At 35.9% G+C, this 22,477-nt stretch overlaps 1 protein-coding gene across 2 annotated transcripts in view; it reads left to right on the top strand.

The window, feature by feature from the left end:
- Positions 1 to 21,989, top strand: part of LOC138701355 (neurogenic locus notch homolog protein 1-like) — a 75,471-nt gene extending 53,482 nt beyond the window's left edge. For both annotated transcript variants that reach the window (XM_069828154.1, XM_069828153.1), the window contains exons 3-6: positions 5,741 to 5,880; positions 10,818 to 10,997; positions 13,305 to 13,545; positions 16,795 to 21,989. In XM_069828154.1, the coding sequence (XP_069684255.1) occupies positions 5,741 to 5,880; positions 10,818 to 10,997; positions 13,305 to 13,545; positions 16,795 to 18,567 (2,334 nt within the window). In that variant the 3' untranslated portion in view covers positions 18,568 to 21,989. The remainder of the gene's footprint in view (positions 1 to 5,740; positions 5,881 to 10,817; positions 10,998 to 13,304; positions 13,546 to 16,794) is intronic.
- The last annotated feature ends 488 nt before the right edge of the window (positions 21,990 to 22,477 follow it).

Genomic DNA, 22,477 nt, shown 5'->3' on the forward strand with positions numbered 1-22,477 from the left:
TGTCCGAAGACAAGACAAGTTGGAACCTCATAAGTTACGCCAAAATTGCATCACTCATGAGGCAACTAAGCCAGGAGATAATGGAGTAGGGTGGCCAGTCCCTTTCCCCCTCCATTGCATACATCGCTGACTACTTCTTTGGAATGGCCATTTTTTTATTGTCAACTAGCATTTTCGACTACTTTGGCCGTAATATTGCTAATAACAAGTTTTATCTTCCGAAGATCTCATAAAAAAGATTACAAATTATTGTTACTTTATATATGTATAGAATATCGTGATTGACTATTACTAGGCTCTATATGGAGTATTTTCTTTTTGATTATTTCATTCTTATGCATAAGTGATATACATATGTTTATTAGACAAGATGACTGTCACATGCTTTCGCGGGGAAATAGGAGTTGAAGTATTTGCTGGTCGGTGTTGTCAGTATGGTACAAAGATACTACATACTGCAGAACGAAAACAAGAAACGTGTTACTCGCCAATTTCCTGTTCAAGAGAAATAAATATTCAGTCCCTTATCAAGAATTGGAACCGATTCCATTGGGGGAATGCGTAGGTGAAATTTCTAAATTCTACAGTTTTGACCCTAATGAGCTGAAATTTCTACTAGATGTTCCTCTCCTAACATATATTTTGTGGTACAATTTTCATTTTTATCGTGTAACCACTTTTGAGGGTAGGTTGAAAAAATCTGCTTACATTGTACCGTTTTGCAAAGCAGATGTTTATGGCTTTTCTACCAAATTTTTTTGTGACACAGATCCCACAACAAGATGAGGACCACTCAATTTCATCCCCGAACAGAATACAGGTAAAACAATATAATTTACTTGTCTCAGAGCATTGTGTTAGCCTAGGATATTTCTTATACTGTGAAAACTGAAAATTTCTATTTTGTTTTCCTTCACCTGCTATTTAATATGTAAATTAGTGTCGTACAATGTTCGAACATGAGAGGGGATATCAAGATACTACAAACTTCGCCCTACTCCTTAAGCATCCAGCAGTACGTGGAAGTGAAGCATAGCCGAATCTTTGAAAACCGGTCAGAGGCCTGATGTTCGGTTCAAGTTTGCCGAGTCTCTATAGACCCGAAGCTCCCTTTGTGTTTGTTCAATCTTTCCCCTTCCTTACATACGTTAGGTGCCTTTCTCCTTAGTTCCTCCTCCCAGTGGCGGTTCCTCGGGGGAGGGAAGGGAGGAACGTCCTCCTCACATTTTTCTTCTTTTGAAAGTAAATACCAAATAAAATATGTGCCTTGAAATTCGAGGAAGATTCGATCATTTTTAAGTTCACAGCTATAAGGAAACCTCGGTTGATCGAGTTTTAAACGATGCGCGCTCATGTGCTGCTATAAAATTGTGAGAAAGATGCGAGATTGTTTGTGTGGAGGAAAGTCAATCCATTCCTCCTTTACTGCAGTTAACACACATAGACAACAGCGCACTAGCGGCCAGAGGAAGAAGCAGAGTTTTAAAGCGAGTAAATGAACGGAGAGGGAGGAGATCCTTCTCTGAATCAGCGCATGGGCGGGAAATAGAAACCGACTGGTCGTGCAGCAAGCTCGCTACCGCTGCCATCTAACGATCTTGCATTCAACCAGACTATAACACAACTAGGAGGAGGCACAATAAAACAGTTTTAACGCAACGCTATGAAAGACACCATATAAACTTCTTTTTAAATTATAAATAAAAAATTTTATTCATTGCACTTTATATAGGCTACTATTCATGGTTTGAAACTTTCAAGGATATTTGAAAGTTAAAGTCGTGTTTATATAAAACAAAGAGGAAGTAGTTCTACGTTAGTATCGCAGATCTTTTTGGCCCCTGAAATTTACTTCCGTTCATTGTGTACTAGATAGGGCAACACCCAAGTTGTCAGTTTTGTACAAATATATTTGAAATTGAAAGTAAGTAGGTACTCCAAACTGCATTATTTTTAACATAAAAAATTGGGTACCGGCAACTTTGAACAATAATGGTAGTATGACTTTACAATAACTGATATTCTTCAAAAGCATTTGATACTGAACTTGTACAATGTACATGTGGCAACACAGACCACGTGGGTGGGTGCAGTGTTCTCGCTTTCCTCAGATTATTTCCCATTCCCATTTCCGTGGTTCCGATTACGTCTTCGTTGCTATAGTCTCTTCCAACACGTGTGATGCTGTAGTGTGCTCGAAAAATGCTGCGAGGTGAATTTCCTTGTAATTGTTAATTTGTGCAATTATTCAACAATGAATGGAAGTGAAAACATTATATTTTATGGAAAATTTAGGAAACTCAGTTTACAAGAACAGATTATTGCTATACAGAAGGGAAAGCCAACCCCAACACTACCTGGGCTTACATGTGTGCATGTTGGCTAATTTGTAGCATGTTTCATTCAAGAAGGTGTCATTTCGTCCTGTTACCTTCTTTCCTCCTCTTAAGAAATACGCAGGAGCCGCCACTGTCTCCTCCTCTTGTGCTTTAATGCTTCAGCTGCATTAGGATGCCAGAGACATATCTTGCGAAGTTACGCATAGTAATGAGTGTAGGTAATTTTTGTTCTCATTAATATGACTAAACATTCACAAAAATCTGAGTATAAATAAATCAAATCAAATATATTAAAGAAAAAACGCATAGGTTCATTCCACCGACTAGTATTTTTATTTATTTATTTATTTATTTATTTATTTATTTATTTATTTATTTATTTATTTATTTATTTATTTATTTAACCTGGTAGAGATAAGACCATCAGGCCTTCTTTTTCCCCCTACCAGGGGATTACAACTACAATATTAAGAATACATTTACAATTATAATTACCGGTACAATTAATATTAAATTTAATTGTAATTATAACTGTAAATGTATTGTGCAATGTTCAAACATGAGGAAGGAAACCAAAAAATTACAAACTTCCTCCTGTTTCATATGAAAACTAATCGCAAGATATGTGTTCAAATCCTTAAGCGGTTTAAAATAGTGTCCTGCAATGTTAGAACATGAGAGCGGTAACCAAGATTGTACATACTTCCTTTTATTTCATATCAAAAACTAGTCGCATGATGTGTGCTAACATCCTTAGGCAGTTAAAACATGAAGGGGTGAGAGTGGAGGACAACGATTTTTTTATAACAAGGTGGAACAAACACGACAGGCCTTCTCCTGTAGAGCGAACATCGGCGAATAACGAACTTTGCCATACTCGATTAGAACTTAACGCCTGTAATGCACGACGCTAGTTTAAAGCATGAAGGGATGGGAGAGGAGTACAGCAAGTATTTCCATATTATTGGTAAACAAACATGACAGGCCTCCTACAAAGCGAACATCGGAAAATATCGAACTTCGCCATACCCGACAAAATGAACCGAACATATTGTCTGTCATGCACAACGATAATGTAAAGTATGAAAATGAAATAGGCCTAATTTGTTTTATTTAACAGGCTGGATAGTATGTTATAATTATGTATAATATTATGAAAATGAAAACATTTATTTAACATGTTGGATATTATTATTTTATTAACAGAATTGACTGCATAAGTTATAATTATGTACAGTAAAAAAATGAAGTCTTTTATTTATTTATTTATTTATTTATTTATTTATTTATTTATTTACAAGTAGGATACTGTAAGTTTATTATGTGTATTATAAAAATGAAATAATCTTATTTATTTTCAGGTTGGATATTGCAAGCCACAACAAATTATGTGTAGTGCGAAAATGAAATCAAATATTTTATTTATTAACAGGTTTGATATTATAAGTTATACTGATTTGTAATATGAAAATGAAATCATTTATTTTTATAGACTTATACAATTTATTTCATATTAAGGTATTCATGTTACAATACTTTAATCATCCGTATAGCCACACATCTATTGTTACCGAGCAACTGTGATTTATTTGAATATTATGTCAAGAATGTAATTATAGCTACTTTTTATAGGTAGGCCTAATTGGTATAGTAAAAGCTGTCATATAGTCTTAAAAGAATGTGATTTACTTATATGTACGTATATTTCTGTCGATGTTTAATGATAATTTTGTAATAAAAATTACCTGTCCTTACATCTTTATAAACTTCACAAGATTTGTTCTAAAATCCTTATGTACAGACCGATTATTTAGTCCTGACAGCTCAGCGACGCGAAAGAGGGAAAGTAATAGAAATAGTGGGGAGAGCTCCGGAATAGAGATAAGGGCGAGTAGTCGGTAAAGGAACGCAGTACAGTTTAACTATACTAGAAACATACTGCTCTATTGCATACATGACATCCGATCGCTCCGAAGGCAAGCGAGAGACTAACCCAAACACCCCTTGGCGTAACTAATGGACTCGCCTGACCCAGGCGCACATCTCCGGCGACTATTAGGACTAAATAATCGTACTATAGCTAAAAGCATGAAGTGATGGGAGGGGAGGGGAAGCGAGGCTAGAGAGGCAGTGAGCTTGAAGGGGCAGGTTCGAGCGAGCGGGATAGATCTGCTGCTTCAAAGCAGACTTCGGTTCTTGTCACGCTCGACAAACTTGAACCGAACATAGCGCTCGAAATGCACGACACTAATGTAAATGTGATGTCGATCTCCTATCTTTGTTAGCACATTTTGTTTCATACGTCCAATTTGGAAACGTTTTCTCTTTTAATTCTACAAATAATGACCTTAATGTTCTCTCAGTATGAGCTATTTTACATAAAATTAATATGTAACACACACACGCATGCACTTTTGATTAAACTACACTTAACAACGCAGCGCTTTTAGAGAACAACAATAAAGTACAACGTAATATTGTGACGGAAGGTTAGCCTCGCTCAAACTTGCGAGTCAAGGTCGTAGCCATGCCTGTAGAGGCTTTTTGCCTTAAGCCTCACTGCTCGCACTGCTCTGTCCATACTGGAATGACTGCCAACAGTGAACTTAATATATGGAAGGATCGGAGTGCAACGAAATGTTACGATATATCGTTATTACAAAGTTATAGGCCTATTGTTACTAAGAATAATATCACAGTCTAGTATATACAGTCACGAAGCTTGAGTTGTGAGGGTACTAGGAACAATAGACTGTGCCGGTACTATTTCGCATTGTCTGTAATGAGGCGATATTAGCAATCCTAGTGATTAGCAACTATCTATGGATGCATATTTACTACGTATTGAGCTTCGTAACTATATATACTAGTCTGTGATAATATCTCACATTTTTTGAGTAGGCTAAGCCTCAAAAGTCTCTTAAGAGCTTCGCCACTGGTTATCACTGATAAAAAAGGAATGCTGATTTTTTTCAAACGTCTTGTAATAATTACAGCAATAGTATTTTGTACAGTATAGGAAGTGTAACTTATAGCTTTGTTGAATTTCGTATTAAAAAAAAATAAAATACAAAGACAAAACTGTGTTTCAACAGAAGGCTTCAACTCTTGAAGTAGTTACTAGTTACTCCTTGCAGTGAAAAGTTGCGATATACCGTAACTAGTAAATCGGTATTCATTCAAAACTTCTCCATTCTCATTTTATACGTAAATTATTTGCAGTATTACAGCAATATGATATGAAAATTAATTATCCATGTTATTCCCAGTTATAAATAATATAAACACAAATGTAGACAAACATATGCCAAAACTATATAACAGTGAACAAGATGTACGATATAGTACAGCTATTGAACGTTAACAATATTAATACTAAGCAACAATGTTGCCTTTTTTAGATTCTGGGAGAAGGCAACAGTTCAGATGAGGCTTCTGTGGTTATTCTCATTGGCTCTGAGAAGAGTTATTCACCATTCTCTTGTGCTGAAAAGAGTGATGGAGTATATCGGGACCCAATGTCTTGCACCCTCCATTACAGGTGAGAAATTATTTCACTTCAAATCACTTTTCTTCTTTCTCTGGTTACAATGTTTTAATTTTGACAATTCACATCCTATCATAAACTTTTCAATATCAATCTGCTGGGAGAGAAATACAGGAAGACAGAGGAGATAGAATGATTGGCAACATTTATTATTGTTATTGTTATTATTATTATTATTATTATTATTATTATTATTATTATTATTATTATTATTGTTATTATTATTATTATTATTATTATTATTATTATTATTGTTATTATTATTATTATTATTATTATATTGAGGTCAAACAGAATAATTGCTTATGTTGGGATGCAATTACAGTGAAACTTTTATCTTCATTGGTTCAGTCTATAAAACTGTGACAGTTATTGAAACTACGATAATAGAATCATTTTAAACCCATATTATGGCACAACTCATTCCGAAAATAAAACAAGATCATATATAAACCTCTTTCTTTTAGATTATAACTTCGATCAAAATTATATATTACTGTACCTACTAGAATAATCCATTAATACCGTCGAAGTGATTTACTACAATAAAAATGATTAAATTCGTTATATTTCTTATAGGACTTTTAACAGAAAACCTTAATAAATACCGTACTTTAAAATGCAATAAACAAAGAGTCGCATGTTTCATTGTAACACAGTGTTTAGTATCTATTTTGATATTGAAATTATGTAGCACTTTCTTAGATGCCAATATGGCACAGATCATACACAGGCTATATGATAACAACATCAGGTTTTCGAAATGAAATACTCGAGTACATGATCGGATGCTCGAGATTGTGCGAATGTTAGTCATTCAGGAGAAATGTACTAGTAAATGATCTGGTAAAAACGATGATTAGTAAAATTTCGACGATAATCAAATTTAATAATACCAGTACCGGTACTAAATAGCAAGGGACAAAATTAATAGTATAAATGACGATAGCTGAAGACATTAATGAAAGCTCTGCCATAGTTTTAGCAGTTGTAGTAAACCCGATTTCAGTTTGGTTGATAGGCTTTTTTCCCCTCTACTCACACTCCCTACTCTTAGTGAAGGGGAAGATGCTACTGTCCATTTCACAAACGTTCGACTAATTGACTTCCTACTTACTTACTTACTTACTTACTTACTTACTTACTTACTTACTTACTTACTGGTTTTTAAGGAACCCGGAGGTTCATTGCCGCCCTCACATAAGCCCGCCATCGGTCCCTATCCTGATCAAAATTAATCCATTCTCTATCATCATATCCCATCTCCCTCAAATCCATTTTAATATTATCTTCCCATCTACGTCTCGGCCTCCCTAAAGGTCTTTTTCCCTCCGACCTCCCAACTAACACTCTATATTGCATTTCTGGATTCGCCCATACGTGCTACATGCCCTACCCACCTCAAACGTCTGGATCTAATGTTCCTAATTATGTCAGGTGAAGAATACAATGCGTGTAGTTCTGTGTTGTGTAACTTTCTCCATTCTCCTGTAACTTCATCCCTCTTAGCCCCAAATATTTTCCTAAGCACCTTATTCTCAAACACCCTTAATCTCTGTTCCTCGCTCCAAGTGAGAGTCCAAGTTTCACAACCATAAAGAACAACCGGTAATATAACTGTTTTATAAATTATAACTTTCAGATTTTTTGATAGCAGACTAGATGACAAAAGCTTCTCAACCGAATAATAACAGGCATTTCCCATATTTATTTTGTGTTTAATTTCCTCCCGAGTATCATTTATATTTGTTACTGTTGCTCCCAGATATTTGAACTTCTCCACCTCTTCAAAAGATAAATTTCCAATTTTTATATTTCCATTTCGTATAATATTCTCGTCACGGGACATAATCAAATTGACTTCCTACATAGTGACAAATTTTATTTCTGAAAGGGTTTACCGATACTCTATATTTCGAAAGTCCATTCTAGAGTCTGTGTGATTTATCTTGTCTCACTGTGAAAAGAGAGAGAAAGGAGATATGTCTTACTTCGTCTCTATTGTTATGGCAATGGGGTAGTGAAGGGATGCCGTCCATCCATCCAGTGACGGAAGGGACCAATTGATACATTCTGTAGCGCAAAATAAAATTACAAAATATCTCTCTTCGTACTGTGTAGTTCCGTCACTGAGCTTGTCTTTCAAGAAATTGAGTTCCGGTAGCCTGCACAATAATAGGGTTTTGAAAGGAATCCTGAAAATTTACAACCCTCCTATAATATCCACCCTCATTTGAAGGGACTTGGTTTTATTGCTACTGAGACAAGATAAACCTTACCAGGTATAAGAGCTTATATTTCATTTTATTTTTGTTTATATTAACTGGCACATTAAAAAGCTACTGACAGCAGAATATAAATGTTTTCTCCACCCCTAGTTGCTACTCTACAGCATACACACTGGGACAATCTTTGCACTGTGTCGCTCCCCCCTGACTTCATAATACAAACTGACATTCCTAAATGTAACTAATTATATTAGTTGAAAATATCGTAAGAACTACATAAAAATATACTGTAACATGTAATTGTCAAACATCTGTGACACTGTATTTTATATTCACTTATATACTTTATTTAATATTTTATTTTCTAGTGTGTACAGCTTGGGGGGTGCAGGTATAAGAGGTAACAGCTACCGGTCTGTCACTGACAGACTCAGGGAAAGTAGAAGGGGAAAGAAATGCCATCGCATCCTCTCAACTTGTATGAAATGTCGTCTAGTAGTAGTAGTAGTAGTATAGTAGTAGCAGCAGCAGCAATAATAGTAGTAGCAGTGGTAGTAGTAGAAAGTAAAAAAAAAAAAAGCGAGACATCTTATGTTCATGATAACAAATATAAATTCGTCAAACTCAGTTATTTTAAGTCTTATTTCAATTATTTTTGTTAAGAAATGGACAGTTCTAAGAGCTGTTTACTGATATAAAGTTTATGAACACGGAATACCTTACATTTCAGTATTTAAGAGTAAAATAATACTATCTGCTTCAGTATTTACAGAAATTAACTGAAATTAATTATGCTTCACCAAAGAGTGTAAATTTAGTATGAACAATCAAATTATATTCCTGCACCGAAAACCTCAAGTTTCATGCTTCACAGTTACGACTAATACTGTTCATGACGTCCTCATTGGTATGTTTGCTGGTTGCTTTTTGAGGCTGCATTCGGAATGGATCCATGCACTTGGGTATATTGGCCCATTGTGCTCCCTATATGCAATGAATGTCCCAACCTGACAGATGGCCCAGGAGGCATTCGTAAATCCGATGGTGACTTGTGGTCTTCCTGCCTCAGCAGATAATAGATGAAATGAGGGAGAATTGCAGAGTATTGGTGGAATGAAAGAGGGAAATGGGCGTATCCCGAGAAAAACCCCTGCAATATCTGCTTTGTACGTTACAAATTTCATCATAACCAATCTGAGGATAAATCCCGAGCCATTTCAATGAAAGACTAGAGAGCTAGCTGTGAACTAGAGGTATGGTTGTCAGTGGTCGTGATTTACGGCACATAAGAAACCCTGCCTCTGTATGATGCAGTTCCAGACAAAATTTACCAGCCATTTTTCATCCACATCGAGATTTGGTACCATTAACTACCACTACCGGTACTACTACCACCATCACCCTCCCTCTGCCCCTGTCACCACTACTACTACCAACCATTTCTACTTACTACTTTGCATTCAAATTATTAACTTTGTCTCCACATATCACGTGACTGATTATGCACACTACTGTGGAGTCACCATTTTGCTTCATGCAACTATTGCGCTGCAACTTCAAATTGAGGACCGTTTTTGCAAAACTTGCTAACTGCAAAATTTGCAAAATTGAGATTTTGGTGGATTCGTTAACATAAAGCATGCCTCTACACGATGTTAACGTTATCTTAGTAAAATTGAATTATTTCTCTTCATTATAGTGTGTCAAAGTGTGAGGGTTGCACTTAAAATCTATTTGTCTCCATTCAGTTTTTTGTCTCTCCTGTAAAATTTAGTTTTTTTCAGTTAGCAAGTTTTGCAAAAACGATCCTCAATTCATAAAATTAATTTTTTTTAGTTTCTCTTCTTTCTAGTGACAGTTACAATCCATAATTTATTATAACCTGTTAACAATAATTAAAATGTGGGCAGTTTGAACGAAACATTGTTTATTTTAGAGATGGAGTGCTTCTGTTAGTTCATGTTGAATCTTTCGTACACTACTTTTAACACTTGAATATAAATAATTGATTAAATGGCGATCTTACTCGTGTTAATTGTGTAAGCATGTGCGGCTTACAGCTGTTTCGGTGCTTCTTCACACCATCCTCAGAGCCTACTGCCAATTATTTCTGTTAGTTAACTACAAACAGAAAGAATCTGACTTCAATCCTAAGTGAAGGTGAAATTTTTCATTCTGTCATAATTTGTATATATACCGTACTCTAGTGTTCACTCATTTTCATACAAAATTAATTATCGAATCTTTTTTCTCGGGATGAAAAAGTAGGACGGAGAGTAGTGCTTCTTTGTACACTCGAGATTCAGGAACTAGGCCTACCTATGGAAACTTCACTCTGCCTATTCTATGCCACAGTGATATGTAGATAAATAAATACTCTTACCTTTTAACTAGAAATTAAGTATCCAGAGTCGACCTGGTTGGCAAGTTGGTATAGCGCTGGCCTTCTATGCCCAAGGTTGCGGGTTCGATCCCGGGCCAGGTCGATGGCATTTAAGTGTGCTTAAATGTGACAGGCTCATGTCAGTAGATTTACTGGCATGTAAAAAAAACTCCTGCGGGACAAAATTCCGGCACATCCGGCGACGCTGATATAACCTCTGTAGTTGCGAGCGTCGTTAAATAAAACATAACATTTAAGTATCCAGAACTTAACAAACATTAATTTTCACCAAGGATTGTTATTTAGTGTATATGTTACAGATGTTCTCACGGCCATAGAGAAGTCTACAAATGTCTGGATGGTTATCTCTTTAATGCAGAGACATTACGATGTGAAGAAGAGGTGAATGTGACTTGCACTACTGATACATCAAGTATATGCAAGATTTTAGGTGATGGTTTATATGCCAACTACACAACAAACTGTCAAGATTATTTTAGGTAATTACAGTTTTAATTATAGAAATTACCGTACCGGTACTATGTCATCATGTGCTATGAATAATGGAATTGGTCTACATTCCTATTCTTTTATGCAATAGCAGTTTACAATTTATTTTTTCATTAATTTTTTGAAGATGATATTTATATACCGGTACACTAAGGTTGTTAAGTAAAAATTATAAATAATTTTTAATTGTATAGAAAATCTCTCAATTCAATTTTTCAAAATAGGTTATTTGTATACTCTTATGTTGCATGGAGTACATTTTACAATCACACTATTTTCCCACATGGTCAGATAGGCTATATATTTCATTTCCAGCGGAGAATATTTAATACAATGTACGATGACAAGTGAAGATCAGAGAAGTGAGAGTGGGATTGATTATTTATTGTGACATTGGTAGAGGAGACTGATGCTGTTGACTGAACACGAAGACCGGTAGACAATGGGTGTGCATTGTGTGCGACTGAAATGATGACGAAAGGGTGTATGTTCTATCATGTATATTTAAGTATCAAATATATTTCATATTGTATGTTTTTAATACAGTAAATTTAAATCATGTAAATATTACATGAAAAAAAGGAACAGGAACGGACTTCAAAGGCTCTCAACCATTTTTGTTTATAATTTAAGAGAATAGAAAACAAGTTTCATTGAAGAACTTGGGTGACACTGAAATAACTGAAACAAAGTTGAACCTGAGTAGTACTATGTTAGTAGGCCTACTCAAGTAAAAATATTTCATCAATATTATCGTATGCCATATTTAGCAGTCTCATACAATTTTTAAACAAGTTTCAAGAATCATAATTTCTCTGTCTAAGACACACGATTTTTACTTGGAATTTTTAAAAAACGAATAATTTATATTTCATTCGGCTAGAATAGCTAGTATGGATATGAAAAACTGTTCTTTTGTAAAAAATTCATATGCTTAATACATTAAAAAAAATGATGCCAATTTCTTGTTCATTCTTGAGAATGATTCTACTTTGTCTTGAACTTATGCAACTTACTACACTGGACAGTACAGACTCGCTTGCACGTTAATAACAGAGAAATTGAGTATTTATATCATATTTTATTTGGTAGTATCACAGTATAGTATATACAGTCACAAAGCTTGACTTGATGAGGGTACTAGAAACAATAGACTGTGCAGGTACTATTTCGCATTGTCTGTGATGAGGCGATAGTAGCGATCCTAGTGGTTAGCAACTATCTATGGATGCATATTTACTATGTATTGAGCTTCGTGACTGTATATACTAGACTCGACTGTGGTAGTACGGTATGCAGAAACATGGCCTTAGGGAAGAAGATATAGCAGACAGAGAACTTAGGAAAATGAAGATAAAATAATCTTAGTATAAGTTCCTTTCCAAAATATAGGCCTACTATGTTTGCAAATTTTTTATACTGCAATTCAACAACAATGAGTAGGAGTCCTATAGGTCTATAAGGTCATTAAGCCTTTATTTTACAACCAAATTATATTAATTTATTTCAGTAACATAAGCAGTTTCAAATTAAAATCCATGAAAAATCACGGCCTCAAAATTGGTTAACTTCATGGGACGTTTCTCTCTCAAGGCCGGAATTTCGTAACCAATGTTTACTGATTTCAGAAAGTTTTGGAACTGTCGACAAATTTGTTACGGTACTGAATACTTGAAAAACTTCTCATTCGAAAATGCCTTTACACATTTTGGAATTTTGGTAATATAATATTGCTAGTTGCCTGTGAAATTTGTCATAAGATAGGCCTACTGAGGTATTAAAGATCGTGTTATGTTTTATGATTTTGTAAAATATTTTTATTGAAATAGTGAAAAACTGGTTTCAAAGCAGAATACTAAAAACAAACAGATTTGTACAGTTGCCAACTATTACTAAGAGTAATATGAAAACATGTGTAAAAGTGATGAGTGAACATGGTAAAGTGAAGGACAGTGAGAGGGTGGATAAGTGGGAGAGGAATATATATATATATATATATATATATATATATATCTGTCTCTCTCAAGTTTCCTTACTCTCACCTCTGGTGAGATGATTTTAAAATATCTTAGGAATACATCGCTCGCTGTTTAAAAAATAAGTATATTTTAATAAATAAATAATTCGAAGTATTTATGAAAATTTTATAACTTAACCATTGGTTTAGAAAAGTGACTTTAAAGCTGTACGGTACTTACTTTTAAAAAATTGAAGAACTGTTGTATTAAACATAATTCTGATTGCTGTTCTTAGCTCAATAATACTGGCGTAAATTGAACATGCTATTTGTTCCGCAGATGTGAGGGCCACATCCTAACCAGCAGCTACACGTGTGGTGCAGGGTTTTCATTCAGCACATTAGCACGAGGGTGTGTGGCAACTGGCGACACAACGTGCATTGAGCCACACTGTGCCACGACTGGCAATGGGTTTTATATCCTCCCAGGTTCCAGTTGCCGAGCATACTACCATTGTGACCAAGGAATACGTACAGATTACATCTGCCCGCCAGATACCATATATGACAGAAACAAAGAGGTTAGTGGAATAATATGTAAGTAGTACTGGAATTTACAGACCCAGAAACACAATTTGGACCATCTGAATTTTGCTTCTGGGTCTGTATACAGTATATAAAATGTCAGCATCTCTATCACCACTACCAACGACACTGCCATCGTCACTATCACCTCCTCTGCTACCATTCCTACTATCCTTGCACATATTACAAGGAAACCTTCCAAAATTATCAGGTCGAAATCTTCCTCTAAAAGTTGTATACGACAAGGTCATGTGAAGGAAAGCTTAAAATAATACATAAAGCACTCCATGAACTCAGTATAAACTGTAAAAGCACAAAAACAGCTTCCAAAATTAGCATCAAATCTACTCTCAAGTACCAGTAACCTTTTTTTTAAGCTCTTAAGGTACAAGTGCTTTACAAGATTTTCTATCGTCAGTGAGGGAAGTGGGAAAAAACCTGAGGCGGTATGCTACCCCAAGATTTTCTCCTGGCATACCTCGATTTAAAAAATACACAACATACACATACATGATGTATACAATAAATTGTTTCGTGCAGTCAATAACGCGAATCTTTGAAGCTTACGCAACACTTTAAATTTCTTAATAAAATAATTTAAAGTTACTTTAGTTATTTGCTAGATTATTTTGCAATGTCCATTGAGACTTATCATTTAAATAATGTTAAAGCTTCAAAGTGCCTTACTTAATTATAAATAAAAAGTGCAAAAACAGCAAAAATGATACAGTCACTAAATTGGCAACAATGGCCATCACAAGCTACAGACCACAGCCTTCTATACTTGAAATACTACCGTTTTAAGCATTCCAGGGGTTGACTTATCAAATAAACGTGTCTAAATACATGTTGAATACAGTTCCTGAAGGCTGTGGTTTAGATTTAGGAAGCAAACAGATAGTACTCTTTGTTGTGAAGAAATGTTTAAACAAATTTTTATGGATCACATTTTTTTCATGACAGTATGTTATATTTCACTAATGGTATGTCTTTTGGCCATAGAAACCAGTGGCGGTATTCCATACCGGTGCATACCTCTCACTTCCCTCACTGTCTATTGTCTATTACTCCTTACCAGCTACACCTATAGACTGAGTATAAACACTGTCTTCAACTTTTATAATACTGGATTACTATTGGCAGAAAAGTGAGAAATTCCTCAAACGTTTAGAACAAAACATATATTGCATAGATACTTCTCATAAGTAAGCCTAATGTCGGTTTTGGAGCAAAATTTTACACAGATTAACTTCACAACTTCTTTACTGTGTTAACTTTTTAGGAAATTACCTGGCCGACAAGTTTCGAAGTGTTATTCTTCATTGTTCATTCACTGACTAGGCTTTGGCTCCTCAACTCTTTTGTTATTAGAGGAGAAAAATTCGCTCCGGTGCCGAGGATCGAACCCAGGTCCTTGGTTCTACTACCAAACACTCTAACCACTGAGCTACGCTAAGTTCAACACACAGCACCGGATCGAATCCCTCTCCTCTAGTGTTTTCCCCTTTGTGGCCTTACTTCACAATTGTTATTAGAGGAGACAAATTCACTTGGGCACCAGGGATCGAACCTGGGTCCTTGGTTCTACATACCAAGCGCTCTAATCACAGAGCTATGCCGAAGTTCAATCCACAATACAACAATTGTTACCATAACAGATAAATCCTGTATACCCTGGTGCATATTAAAAAATGATTTCTTATAAATATGTCTTACGAATAATAGCGCAAGAAAATAAACCATATGTATGTATTTATTTACACTGCAAGTGGGCAAGCACCCGGTGGCAGTGGTATACACAATATAAACAATACACAATAAAATGATAAGCAATACACAATGAATTTACAATACACAATATAATTTTATACACAATACAATAAGAATACAGAATATAATTTAACGCAATAATAATAAAACATAAATAAAATACCTAATTTTACATTACAACCTACATAATTATGTATAGGCCCTACATAAGTTTCAATAGTCTTTCACTTTACTCTCATCTCACTCACTGTAGTGGCACTATGACGCATTTCACTGACACTCTATAACACATTTCACTGACACTATAGAACACATTTCATTGACGCTATAAATTATCACTGATCGGAACTATTCACTGCACTGTAAAACCATAACTTCACTGACTCACCTCGCTTCACTGATACAACAGTTCAAATAAGTCAAATAATTACACCCTTATGCATACTTATAAACAGAACTACATTTAAACTAAACATTTCTAGTCTAAGGCCCTCTTACACACTGTTTTTAAATAATTTACAATTCAAACCGAGGAAGTAACTCGTCAGGCTAAATAAATACATGTCACCTTAAAAAAATTAAATGTTAAATGTCACCTTAATTTTAATTTGCACTTTATACACAACTTTTTAAATTATTCTTGAATCTCCTTAAGGAAGGACAGCCCTCAAAGACTGCTGCAGGTTGGTCATTCCAATCATTTATAGTTCTATTTAAAAATGAGAATTTACCTACATCCGTTTTCTGTTTCCTACATTTGATTTTAAAATCATGATCGTTCTTACCATAGTATGTTGGCTTTTCTAACCGAGGTGTTATGTCTATATGGTAATATTATTCACAACACGATAAACAAACTGAATTGTTGAGAAACACGTAAAACGTATAATGAGAAAGCATGTGTCATCTTCATGACATCATTGTTAATAATTTTGTTGCTTTCTAATGGAGGAGTTTACACCTGTGGAGTAATGGTTAGCGTGTCTGGCCACGAAACCAGGTGGCCTAGGTTCGATTCCTGGTCGGGGTAAGTTACCTGGTTGAGGTTTTTTCCGGGATTTTCCTTCAACCCAATATGAGCAAATGTTGGACAACTTTCGGTGTTGAACCCCAAACTCATTTCACTGGCATTATCACCTTCATCTTATTCAGACGCTAAATAACCTACGATGTTGATAAAGTGTTGTAAAATAACCTACTAAAAAAATCTAATGGAGGATACAAATATCTGAATCCATTTCCTGTTTTAAACAATTATTCGAATTTGAATGTTGCTACTGCTTCTTTCCTTATTTTGTATGTTTTCCTTCCGTAATTTTTGTTGTGTGGACCTTTATCCATTTAGATTAGTTTTTATATTGTTGTTATGAATACCATGTAAATGTTAATGAAAGTTTTTAGTTTTCTCTCCTTATTTAGATCTGATTCTTTCCTGTCAGTTGGCATGCAACATTTTTGTTCTGTTCTGTGTGCAGGCCTGTGTTCCAGCAGGTGGCTTATGCTACGAGCCTCTCTGCACTGGTCGGGTGAATGGTCAGTACCCTGACACATCACATCAGTGTGAGCGGTCTTTTGAATGTTCTGGTGGAGCTCTACAAGCTGTGTACAGCTGTCCAGCTGGGCAGCTATTCAACGGTCATGCGTGTCTGCCAGCTGACACGGTGCCTTGCCAAGCTCCGGAGAGTACGGCTGTAGCTATTCAAGTGCCAACTTCCAACCCATGCAAGGATTTGCCTGACGGCTCACACACTGCAGCACTCCAAGACGACTGTCGCAGCTACATATTATGCAAATCTGGTCAGAACCTAGCAACTCTGCGTTGTCCTGTAGGGCTTCGACATGACGGCAGACAATGTGCAGATGCAGCTACAACCCCTTGCTTGTCAGACTGTGTACATCGATCTGACGGCTACTACACTGATCTGTTAACAGGATGTCGTAGTTATTTCTATTGCTTAGAGGGGCGAATGACAGAGCGGAGGACCTGTGCAGAAGGCACCTTGTACAATGGACATATGTGCATTCCTTCACAGTTATTCAAGTGTCCTCTTTCATCTCCAACGCTCCCTGCAATTAGAAGCAATAAATGTGCTTTGCGATCAGACGGCTTTCATACCGTGTATGCCAGCAGTTGTCAGGATTACTACTATTGTTCTGAGGGTAAAGTGATATTGGAAGGTTCGTGTTCGTTGGGACAGGTCTGGAATGGTAAGACCTGTGTGGAACACGGTAAGTTTCTCTGCAAAGGGCCCGAACCGTGGCCAGGATGCGTGGGCATGGAGGCGGGCTTATACCAAGACTACAATTCACGTTGTCATTCCTATTACTACTGCGAGAATGGGAACAGAACACAGCTGGTATGTCCGCAGGGTCAGCTCTTTGACGGCAAGATGTGTGTACCAGCTGACACATACGAGTGCCCGTACATAGAACCCGATGTTTGTAGCGAGAAACCTGATGGATATTACAGTGACATAGATTCCAGTTGTCGGTCATATTTCTACTGTTCCAAAGGATACAAGTTTACATATGTGTGTACTGGTTCGTATGTTTTTGACGGGAAAGAATGCGTAGATCCAAGCACTTACAAATGTCCATATACTTCAAAGGCCTGTATATCTCTGTCCAATGGATATCACTATGATACAGCTTCTGGATGTCGTAAATATTTCTACTGCTCGGAAGGAGACAAGATAACGACACTTACATGTGCGGGAAATAAAGTGTTTAACGGACAAAGATGTGTGGAGCCAGCAGATTTTCAGTGTCCTCATCAAATAACAGAAAACTTCTGTGCTTTGCAATCAGACGGTCTTTTTCCTTACGCTGGTAGCAGGTGCCGGCGATACATCCACTGCAAGGATCAGAAGCAGATCTCCATATCCACATGCCCTGATGGAAAAGTGTTTGACGGATCTGCCTGTGTTGAGGCAGGGATTACAAATGCCTGCCGTTCTGCAGCATTTGAGCCCAGCCCGAGTCCTGATTGCACGAATATGCTCAATGGCTTCTACCAGAACTACACGTCTGGCTGTAGGAGCTACTTCTATTGCATTGATGGAATGAAGACAGTCCTTACTTGTCCAGGAAATGAACTATTTAACGGACAGCTGTGTGTCAGTTCCAATTCTTACACGTGTCCTCCTGTGCCTAGCACAAATATATATCCCTGTAGTACAAACCACACAAAAGAGAAAACCGTACAAAGTGGAAAATACATGATATTACATATTTTTCCTCCAACCTGACAGATATTTTTGGTTTCTTATCTAGATGAAAATGAAAATTTCACTCAGGATAAAACCCCAGCACTAACCAAAGTCTTCATTGTAATTTAAAGGAGAACTTGCATACTTAAATAGAATATTCAAGAGCCTTTTGGGCATTTACAATTTTCTTCTTCATTACAAAGATTTCGTTGTCCCAAAGAAGGAGAAATAAATGTGGGAAACATATTTAAATAAATATCTAAGATCTTATCCTTTAAGACTTATAAGATCATTGTACATAGTAATATATAAAGAGTAAGGCGTTAAGTTTTTATTATCGATACTACAGCAAAATCAAACATATAACGTAGTCTGTAATATAACAGTTAAATTGCTACATATCTTCTCACTATAAAAATTATGTACAAATTATTATTACAATTTATTTTAGTGTTATTATTGCATAATTCAGTATGCAAATTCATTCATTCGAAAAATATTGATGATAAACTCAGTTCTTTTCATATGTGCCAGTATTATATAAATTACATTTGAAGCCAGGTTGGCTCAGCAGGTAGAGGGACTGTGTTGGGAAAGCGTGGGCCCAATTCCAGGTAGCATTACACTTTCAGACTCTTTCGGTCTACAATACAACGAGCATGAGGAAAGCAACAAAACTACACAGCCCACTCCCTTATAGTTCTGCGGATAAGACGACAGGGAACTCTGTTTCCAAACACCACATACGTCATACTGTTCTTTACAAGATGCTGTTAGTTTTAAATTGCATACCCGACATTGTTTTATTTCACAACATAGCTAATGTCCGGACATAAATCTAGGAGAATAGTTGTAACTTGCGATTTTTAAGTTTCAGTCTCTCCTACATGCATATAAATGATTTTGAAGGGTAATACAATCTTGCAAGAATTAGTATGTATCACTTTCAATTTATTGTTGAATTTGTAAAGCTGTCGAAAGAAAATCTGAAATTCATCGATTAAACATAGTTAATTTAAGGTATATTTATTGGAGACATGATACTGTAAAGATTCACAATTGCATATATAATTCAAATTTATCATTAAATATTTTCATATAATTTATAAGTGTGGTTATTAACCAAAGTTCATGCAAATGAATTTAAAACTTCCAGTTGTAAATGTGAAGTATCGGTATTATTTCTAAGACGACAATAAGAATGGCATGGTACAAAGCACATACAAGAAGTAAGATTTAGTTAATTTTCTAGAAATAAAGAAGTTAATGTACTGCTTTATGAGAACTGCAATGTAATTTTAAAATAAACTTAGTACATAATATAAAAGTTAATTTAAAATATATATGGCATCAGTACATTTATAAAATTCTCGTAGTTTAACTGGAGCTTTAAATGAGAGACCACTCATAAAAAACATTTTTCGTTCTAAACGTTATCAGTTATCACTGTGCACTTTTTATCCTTACCAACGGTGGACTATGTATGGAGCAGGATTGTTGCCAGAACTTTCTATTGGAAGCAGTGAGGGAAGTGAGAAAAAACCAGAGGCGGTATGATACCCCAAGATTTTCCCCTGGCATACTTAAACTTAAAAAATGCATACCTCCCCTCCCTTAGAATATACATACTGGTACATGATGTATATAATAAATGTATTGTTTCGTGGCACTAAGTAACGCAAATCTTTGAAGCTTACGCAACACATTAAATTTCTTAATAATAAATTAATTCCAAGTTACTTCAGTTATTTACTAGATTATTTTGCAATATCCATTGAGACTTATCATTTAAAATAATGTTAAGGCTTCAAAGTGCCTTACTTAATTATTTATGAAAAGTGCAACAACAACAAGAATGACAGTCACTAAATTGGCAAGAATGACCACCACAAGCTATATTTGAAATACTACCGTTGTAAGCCTTTCGGGGGTTGACTTATCAAATAAACGTGTCTAAATATGTACACGTTGAATACAGTTCTAGAAGGCTGTGGTTTAGATTTATGAAGTAAACAGATGATACTCTTTGCTTTGAAGAATTGTATAAACAAATTTTTAAGGATCACATTTTTTTCAGTGACGGTATGTTTTCTGGCATCAGTGGCGGTATTCCATACTGTCGCATACCATCTCACTTCCCTCACTGATTGGAAGAAAGATTTTTATAATTTAATACCTCAAAGTGTTTTTTCTGGATTATACTTTATTGTCATTTTTAAACTATTGACATAATGTAGGAAGTATATCTATGTCTACCATCTGCTGCCCACTCTGTTCCCTGATTCCCCTTCACATTGGACGTGTCCATGTGTGGTGTACAACTGTGCGATTGTTATGAGTGCAGTTTCGTGAGAGATACTGTAAAGAATGGCCCGCTATTTGACTCTAGGAGAAAGTGTGTTTTGTGCAAGACATATTACAAGTAGTCCTACATATAGGCTAAATATGAAATTTCATATTCTAAACCAGTAGTGTCAGAGTTGTAAGCTCCGAAACCGGTTGTGGTGCTAGAGACGTCCAGTCGGAGTGTGAACTTGCTTATGTCTGTGGAAGCACCGGAGCTCGCAATGAGTTATAGTGGAGGGCTCTGCTCCGTTTAGACTGTGTCTGACAACACTGTTCTAAACCATTACTGCTAGTGGTATAGGAACAAGGATTTTCACAATTCACTATGTGTAGAGAAGTAAATTCCAAAAAGACAAAGTATATGATTATGTCTCAAGATCAGAACATAGTACGAAATGGAAATATAAAAATTAAAAATTTATAATTTCAAAAGGTGAAAAAATTCAAATATCTTGGAGCAACAGTAACAAATATAAATGACACTCAGGAGGAAATTAAAACAGAATAAATGTGGAAATGCCTGTTATTATTCAGTTGAGAAGCTTTTGTCATCCAGTCTGGTCACAAAAAAATTGAAAGTTAGAATTTAAAAAATAGTTATATTACTGGTTGTTCTGTATGGTTGTGAAACTTGGACTTCCACTTGAGAGAGGAACAGAGATTAAGGGTGTCTGAGAATAAGGTGCTTAGGAAAAATATTTGGGGCTAAGAGGGATGAAGTTACAGGAGAATGGAGAAAGTTACACATCGCAGAACTGCACGCATTGTATTCTTCACCTGACATAATTAGGAACATTAAATCCAGATGTTTGAGATGGGCAAGGCATGTAGTACATATGGACGAATCCAGAAATGCATATAGTGTGTTAGTTGGGAGGCCGAAGGGAAAAAGACCTTTTGGGAGGCCGACTGAGATGGGAGGATAATATTAAAATGGATTTTAGAGAGGTAGGATATGACAGTAGGAACTGGATTAATCTTGCTCAGGATAGGAAGTGATGGTGGGCTTATTGAGGGCTCCAATGAACCTCCGGGTTCTCTAAAAGCCATTTGTAAGTAAATAATGCAATAAAAGGCAAAATATTTTCACATAATATTTTGGTAAAATTTTCAAATTTCTTCACATTTTGCATGATTTTTTCCTGCTCCATTAATATTTCTGTAACTACTACTGAACCAGGCTTTCCACATATTATAACGAGGTTGCAAGGGACAGTGAAGTGCATTCCATAACCTCTCCTATCCAAAACCCAACCTCAACCTGCTCGTGGTGCAACCTGCTTTTACAGATGAGGCTCTGGGGACCGAGTATTGGCGGTATAACCACAACATCAGAAATAGAGGAAATGCTATTTCATCTCTTACGCTGGCCTGCCATGGCGTAGAAATGTTCCACAAGGGTGCTTGTGAGAAAGGTCGGTGGACTCTAAAACTCCTCCCGGCCAGGTCCGATGGACCCATTAACCAACGACAGGTGTGGCCCTCCAGTCATACTGGGGGTTTACGTGAATGGGTGATGTAACCACCATTACAAACAAAAAATTGGTGCCCACTTAAAAAACGGTTACACTTCTGCTAATTCACAGAAAAATTGGAGAGCAAG

Source organism: Periplaneta americana, chromosome 6 (assembly GCF_040183065.1).
Source record: "Periplaneta americana isolate PAMFEO1 chromosome 6, P.americana_PAMFEO1_priV1, whole genome shotgun sequence".
Classification (NCBI taxonomy): Eukaryota; Metazoa; Arthropoda; class Insecta; order Blattodea; family Blattidae; genus Periplaneta; species Periplaneta americana.